Source organism: Saccopteryx bilineata, chromosome X (assembly GCF_036850765.1).
Source record: "Saccopteryx bilineata isolate mSacBil1 chromosome X, mSacBil1_pri_phased_curated, whole genome shotgun sequence".
Classification (NCBI taxonomy): domain Eukaryota; kingdom Metazoa; phylum Chordata; class Mammalia; order Chiroptera; family Emballonuridae; genus Saccopteryx; species Saccopteryx bilineata.
In genome coordinates, this window is record NC_089502.1 from 97,859,379 (window position 1) to 97,867,691 (window position 8,313).

The 8,313-nt window shown below is 43.3% G+C and overlaps 1 protein-coding gene across 2 annotated transcripts in view; it reads right to left on the reverse strand.

The window, feature by feature from the left end:
• Positions 1–7,872, reverse strand: part of SLC9A7 (solute carrier family 9 member A7) — a 178,709-nt gene extending 170,837 nt beyond the window's left edge. For both annotated transcript variants that reach the window (XM_066250377.1, XM_066250376.1), the window contains exon 1: positions 7,439–7,872. In XM_066250377.1, coding sequence (XP_066106474.1) covers positions 7,439–7,769 — 331 coding nt within the window. In that variant the 5' untranslated portion in view covers positions 7,770–7,872. The remainder of the gene's footprint in view (positions 1–7,438) is intronic.
• Positions 7,873–8,313: the final 441 nt, after the last annotated feature.

The window sequence follows — 8,313 nt, forward strand, 5'->3', positions numbered from 1 at the left end:
ATTGTCCCTATCTTGGATATGTTTGTTTTTGCATGTTATTTTTTTAAGTAAGAGGAGGGGAGATAGTGAGACAGACACCCCCATGCCTGTTGACTGGAATCCATCCAGCAACCTCTATCTGGGGCCAATGTTTGAATCAATTGAGCTTTTTTTAGCACCTGAGGCTGATGCGCTTGGACCAACTGAGCAATCCTCAGCACCCAAGCCAATGCTTGAACCAACTAAGCCACTGGCTGCGGGGTAAGAGGGAGAGAAGTGGGAGAGAGAGAGGAAGAGGAGTGGGAGAGGGAGAGGAAAAAGAGTGGGAGAGGAAGAGGCAAAGAAGTGGGAGAGGGAGGGAGAGAGAAATGGGAGAGGGAGACAGAGAGAAGCAGATAGTCACTTCTCTTATGTGCCCTAACCCAGAATCAAATCCAAGATGTCTATATGCCAGGCCAATGCTCTATTCACTGAGCCAACTGGCCAGGGATGCATGCTATTTTGTAATTTGTCTCTCTGTCCCCTATATTTCCTATAAACTGAAAGGTATGTCTAAAACCTTGATTAGATTGAGAAGAAACATTTGAAGGATGAATACTACACAGGTAAAGCTGTATGCTTACTATTACATCACATCAAGGGGCACATAATACCAGAGAGTTCCATAAGGAGCAAGGATAAATTTGATGACTTGGTTATAAGATTGTGATTGCCATATCTTTCCACTATAAAGGTACCTTCTTTCCTTTGCAATAGCCAAGTAATCTGTGTGGTGATATTCAACAGCATGCAACTACTACGTTTTCCAACAACATCTCACCCAGAACTCTTGAATTCTTTGAAAATTCCTTGTCTAAATCAATTATCATTGGGGGTTGAGAAATGGTGATTTTCTAATTACATCATTCTAAAAAGGTTTTCTTCTGAAACTTCTGAGACACACTTCAGGAAATGTCATTTTTCCCATTTTAACACAAATTTTAGTTCCATTTTTAACTTTTAAATAACCAGTGAAACCTAGTCACATAACTATTTCTAATGCATTTTTGCTAGATAAAAATAATTTGCTTTATTTTAAAACAATGTTTCAATTGCAAAAGTAACATATTGGCCGTTCATGTATTTGCCATACAAAAAGGTATTTTTTTCTTTCTTTTAACTTTGTCTAATCAGATTGATCAGTTTTTTATGCTAAATCAAAGTTAAGAAACTTTTACCAACTCAGAAGTTATTAAAGGAATCCAAGGATTTATTCATGCTTTGTTTTAAGATCTTGAATAGTGTCAATATTTTTATTTTTACTTTTTGGTATCAATTTTTTTAAATTTAAATTTTTGATCCAACTGAATTAATCCTGTCATGTGGTGAAAGAACACATTTGTTTTCATTTATATGTATGTTCAGATGCCCACAATGCCATTTAAAAGAAATTTATCTTTTCTAAAAAAGAGAGAGAGAGAGTATAAAGGGAACAGTAACATTTCCCTCCCTCTCTCCTAACAACTGGTCCCACTGCCAAAAGATAACCACTGCTTTGTTTGTGTATCTTTCCAGAGAAGCACATATATCATATATCAATGTCTATACATCAGGCTTATATATATAGATAACATATTTTTAAAGAATAAAGGAGATAATACTATACATACTGTTCTGTGCCTTGTTTTTCCCACAGCAGTATGTGGGGACAGCTGCCTTAAAAGAAGATATTAAAATACCTCTTTTAACCAGCTGCATAGTATTCCTCAGCCAAAACGTACCATAATTTAACCAGTCCCTTCTTGATGAGAATTACAACTTATTTCTGCTACAAGAAATACTGCAGGCAAGCAATGTAACATGCTAATGCAAGAATTTCTGAAGAATAAAGTCTATGAATTGAGACTGCTGGATAAAAGAGTAGGGTAGAGGCCCTGGCCGGGTAGCTCAGTTGCTTAGAGCATCATCCCAATATGCCAAGGTTGTGAGTTTGGTCCCCAGTCCGAGCACATACAAGACTCAAACCAATGAATGCATAAATAAGTGGAACAAAAACTCTATGTTTCTCTCTCTCCCTTCATCTCTCTCTAAAAATCAATCAATAAATAAACATTTTTTAAAGTAGGGTGGAAACACTGTACATTTTTTCTAAGTATTAACAAATAGCCCACCAAGATATAAAATTGAGACTCATGGTCATGGATAAAGGTGAAGTGGTTACCAGGGGGAGGGGGATTTGGGGGAGGGGATGGGGAGAAGGGTGTCAAAAGGGACAAAAATAAAGTGATGGAAATGATTTGACTTTGGGTGATGGGTATACAACATAATCAACAGTTCAAATGCTATGGAGTTGTTTACCTGAAACCTATGTACTCTGATTGATCAATGTTATCCTGTTAAATTTAATTTTCTAAATAATTTTTTTTTAAAAAATAACCAACTAGCCTGACCAGGCAGTGGTGCAGTGGATAGAACATCGACCTGGGATGCTGAGGACCCAGGTTAAAAAACCCCAGGTCACCAGCTCAAGTGCAGGCTCTTATGGCTTGAATGCAGGCTCACCAGCTTGAACGCAGGATCACTGGTTTGAGCATGGGATGGTAGACATGACCCCATGGTTTCTGGCTTGAGCCCAAAGGTCGCTGGTTTGAGCCCAAGGTCACTGGCTTGAGCAAGGGGTCTATGGCTCAGCTAAAGCCCCCCGCTCAAGGAATATATGAGAAAGCAATCAAAGTGCCACAATAAGTTGATGCTTCTCATTTCTTTCCCTTCCTGTCAGTCTGTCCCTGCCTGTCTCTCGCTCAAAAATAAAACAAAACTATAAATAGCCCACAAAAAATTACAGTTCTCACCCCCACTCACTCTATCCTAATGTATTGTCAAATTACAGCAGTCCTCTACTGAACCAACCTCAAGTAGCAACACTGGCCAAGGAATCACAGTCTAAAGTGAGAATGAAAACTAATATTTACCAAGTGTTTAAATACCAGAAACTGCACTTGACCTTTAGAGTACCTCATTCATACAATAATCCTGTAAGGTGGCATTGCCTCCAAATTTGTAAAGAGGAAACTAAGGCTTAGACAGCTTACCCAGTGTTATATACACCTTTAAAAGTAACCAGGCTAGCATTTGAACCTACTCAATCTGGTAACAAAGTGAGACCACATGCAGCTGTCCCAATCGAGAGCCGAAGTAATGAGTTCTTTATAAAAACAAGGGCTCCTGCCTGACTAGGTGGTAGCACAGTGGATAGAACGTCGAACTGGAACACAGAGGACCCAGGTTTGAAACCCCAAGGTTGCCAGCTTTAGCATGGGGTCACTGGCTTGAGCGTGGGATCATAGACATGACCCCATGGTCGCTGGTTTGAGCCCAAGGTCACTGGCTTGAGCAAGGGGTCACTCGGTCTTCTGTAGCCCCATGACAGCACATATGAGAAAGCAATCACTGAACAAAGAAGGTGTCACAATGAAGAAATAATGCTTCTCATCTTTCTCCCTTCCTGTCTGTTCCTGTCTGTCCCTCTCTCTGTCACCAAAAAAATAAATAGATAAATAAATAAATAAATAACAAGGGCTCCTGATTAACCAGGAAGTGGGTGGTCCTGAAACGTTTGCTTACAGACTCAAATGTTAAATTCATGCTATTGCAAAATGTCATGTTTTCTCCTTTAAGACTTTGACTATGCACCCACTCTCAGGCTGTGCTTAGCAATCCAGCTCCAACAAAGCAATAATGAGCCCACTGGCCACAGAACCTGGAGGGGCTGACCAGTATGTACTTGGAAAGTTGATAGGCATGGAACAGAAAGAAATAAGAAGCAGGTGGTAGGCTAGCATAGCCAGGTTAGATATTTTGAACCCATATCAGTTGTCACAAAAAAAAAAACATTAGGGGGAAGTGGAACTACTGTACACATGAGAGAGAATCACCATTAACTGACACAGTATGTTTATACCAGCTTTCCCTGCCTCGAACACTTGCAATTTCTGCTGTACAGACAAGCTATACCCAGTAACTTTAGGATAGCACTTAATCATTATAGAGCCAGACAGCTGGGAGCTCCCTGCCCTGACAAAACAGGTTAGACTGGTGGCCTTGCCTGCTGCCATGCAGCTCCTACTTCAGGGTCTGGGGCGCTGCTTTCAACTTCCCTGGAGTCTGGTCTGTGGTCACCTTCCCTTGTAGCTGTCTGGGGCTGTTGTCAGGGAGGAGTGCTTACAACTCTCCCTTGGTTGGCGAGGAAGTCCTTTTCCATTTATATGGTAAGCATTCATAGTGTATCTGTCTCTTATTGTCCTTAGGTCCTTCACACCAAGGTAAGTGCTTGTTATTAGATCTATTTGTGCACACCACTCCTAATGTAACATCAAGTATTCACTGAGAATACTGGGATAAAAAGAAGAGAGGGAGGGGAAAGAAAACATCTTTCCTTTTCCCCATATTGTCTCAATTCCAGGCACAGCACTCCTGAAGCTCCATGGGAACAGACAGCAATGGAAAGGTCACAGCAAACTGACAGTATAATGTGATTTCAGTAGGGAGAAGTGCGTATCAAATTAGATGATCTGAGGAGAATCTTAAAATACCATCACAAATGCCACAGAATGAATGCATGAACATACTTCCACAGTTCAAACATCCAATAACACAAAAGGGTATAGAGTGATGTCTCCTTCCAACCCCTATGTCACAGCCAACTAGTTCCTACAACTCCATCAAGGAAACCAATGGGACTTAGTCTATTATATGTCCTTCCAGAGATATTTCATGATTATACTGGCAAGTGTGTATGTGTGTGTGTGTGTGTGTTTGTGTGTGTGTATATATATATATGGTGTGTGTGTATGTATATATACGCATACATACATATACATATATAATCACAATTTAAATACATTTATATATAATAGATAATATATAAAAGCCTTTCATCTAAGATTAAAGTGCCAGTTAAATACTTTCAAAGTGGCAGAAATTAGATTTTTTAAAAATTTTCAAAGTAAAATGTTTGAAATTCACAAATGAACTCTTTCACTCATAAAAATTTGCCCACATTTAAGTTAAATTTTTTACCTCCAGATATGAAGTTGGGCACCCAGCATGCAGCAGATACTTATGTATTTCCTTGGGTCATGTTGTCCTTTATTACTCAGAGGCAATAGGACAATTACTCACTTCCTCTACTGACCTTGACAAATACAATCTGTTTCTTACTATTAAAAAAGAGAAGTTCTGAAAACCTATATTGTATTTATTTAAGTGTTCAAAGATTTTCATACAGAATTTTTTATCAGAATCCCAATAGTTTTCAGAATATAATGAATAATTAGCTAGTCAAATGACATTAGAATTCAGATTGGGGGAGAGAGGTCTTGACACAGAAGAGAATATCCTTGAGAGAGAGAAATGTTTTCTCACAATCATAAGCAATCCATGTCAAAATATTAATATTTGGCATAACCTAGGACATCAAATACTGACAGACTAAATTTCTTAATACATTTCCAAGTAACACTACAACCTAAAGACAGTACAAAAATTACACAAAATTCTATGAGATGATGTTGCCATCTCTGAACAATCATCAATTAAACCAGATTTCAGTAACACAAAATGAAACAGCCCCAATGACTAAAAGCTTGTGATGAGTTTAAAAAGTACACATCAGCAAAGGAAAATTCCACTGCTGTTTCTAAGCCTTAAGATAAAGGTGATTGAGCTCCTAAGAACATGGAGTACCATTCAAAAACACTCACGTATTTTTAAATCCCCATTTATTTTCCATGTAGTTGAACATGTATTTATGAGCCTGTCAAAGCTACCTTCTAAAAGTATTTCACATAGTATTATAATGAATTGGATATAGGGGCTATAAAATAAAAGTATTTTCAGGGCTATCTATATAATATAAAGGCAATCTTCATTGCATTATGGCTCAGAGTCAATCACTAGAAATGATAACGTGCTTCAACTCCCCACTCTGCTCTCCGCTCAGGAAACCTTGTAGCTTACCTGCAGCCCTAGCTTCAGACATCTATCACCACTGACACAAATCACAGAGCTCAAGAATGACTAGGCCAAAGTTTGTGTTGATACTGTAATTTGTAATAACCAAACTCAATTTTGGACCTGATCCTGTTTCAATTCAAGATCTGTCGAGGACACTACCCCCCTGAAAACATAAAAGCTCCCAACAGCACTTCATAATCTTGATGGACATGAGCCTGGGCTGTCAACAACCAATTAAGAACTCCAAGAAGCAAGGCCCAGGGCCAAGGGTAATTTTCACATTAAAGATTAAGGTGTCTGCTTTCCATTCTCTATCAGGGAACCCTGAATGGAAATTGAGTGGTGAAATATCTCCAGTATAAGTGATAAAGTAAAATGCTGCCTATCGGGAACAGTCATAAAGTGGGCTCATCTATTTCACATGAGGATGCCAACATGGGCCTTAACTCTACTGAATTAAATTTAAAAAGAATGAATACTTGGTTCCAGTTTGGAGTCATGGTGGAGGGGGGGGGGTATAGTGAGGGAAAAAAGATGATTCAGATTATGGTTAATGAAACCAATGTAATGACAGACGATTTGTACTGACCACTGTGCATATGACACACCATGTGCATAAACTACAGAAGAGGATGGCGGCAACAGCCCACCCTTCACAACAAAAGAAGACTGACTTCAGAATTAAAACCACTACTTTTACTGTTCATACATTCACAAAAAAATAAAAATAAATAATTTTTAAAAACCCACTATCTTCAAAGTCGTGTCCATAAGCTCCTCTCTGCTTAGAGAAGGCAAGTAACTGGGTATAACTTCCCACCTTGACAAAAGGGTGGAAGGCGTGCCCATCTCCCAGACTTGGACCGACATGGTTGGGCACCACTCTGTATCCTGAAACACACTCATCTTTCACAGCGCTTCATACTCTGACTTTATTAACCAGAGACCAGGGAACACAGATCTCAGAAGTGGACACCCAGAAAGGTTGATGATAGATGGAGCATCCACCAGGCCCCGCCAGCCCATACCCAAGCCGGGAAGCCCTAAGCCCTCTCCCCCACCCTCACCGTGGCCTGCCTCTGGGGTGGCGCAGTCCCCTGAGAAGTCACCCACGTCCTGCCAGGGCACTCAAACCCCACTGAACTGACCCGGGGCAGGGATCCGGGGGCGCGATGGAGAGAGGTGGGTGGCCAGAACCCGGTGGACAGAACCAGGCCACTTCTGTGCCTTTCATTTTCCTGGTTCCCCATGAAGAAACGTCAAAATGGGGTGGAATTCTTTTCAATAGTGACAGAAAACCAGAACATGTAGTTGACCTTGGGAACTAACACCGCCTCAGCGGGGAAAAGGAAATGGAACGAAACGTGTTGCAAGTAAAGGGGAAGCATAGTGAAGCGTGGGGGGTAGCTCAGGGGCCCGGCCGCCTGAGGGTGTCAGGGGTGGTGGGGGCAAGTGGGGTGCTCACCATAAATCATCGCCAGTCCGGTCTCGTGCAGAAAGCGCACCCGGCGGTGCTTGAAGAGCCAGATGGTGAGGATGGTGAGCGTGAGCAGCAGGATGAAGGTGAGCAGGCTCACGCTGTCTTGCCTGTGACTCTCCTCCGCCTCCTTCTCAGTGGCGAGCTCCTCCATGGCGCTACTGTCCTCAGCCGCCGCCCCAGAGGAAGAAGCCGCGGCCACGACACGCAGCCCCCGACCCAGCAGCAGCGGCAGCAGGGGCAGCAGCAGCAGCCGCGGTGGCAGCGTCCGGGCTGCCCGCCCCAGGCCAAGACGCGCCGCGTCACCATCAGGCTCCATGGCCCCAGAGCCGCCTGGCCTCCTGAGCGCGAGGACAAGCAACTCGCACCGTCGATGGGTTGACTCCACGCCGCGGACCTGCCGGAGTGGCGGTGGCCGCCGCAGCTCCACCTCCAACTGGTGCCCAGTCGGGGGAGGAGCGCGCGCAGTGCGCAGGATCCCCAAGCACCGCCCCCCCGCCCGCGCACCTGTTTGGCCAACTGCCGTGCCCGGCCCAGCGTTGGCCGGGTCACCAAAGGAGTGTTGGCTGTCGCCTTCCGACCCAGGGGCTTGGCCGCCAGCCCCTGGCCTCTCTGCGCTCCTCGCCTGGTCCTGGCGTACCTGGTCGGGCCGTCTGGGATCGTGGGGTAGGATTCCCGAGGCCTCGCCACCACGCTTCCTAAACCGGACGCCAGAGGTCGCCTGTGCCTGGAAGGAGCGTCAGCTTCGCTACGTGCGCTGTCTCTGGGGCCACGGCGAGTATTTGATCTCAGACCACTGTGTAGCCTCCCTGGGCCCAATAAAGTGGGGGCCCTGGTGAAAGTGAGAAGCCGCGAAGCCACAT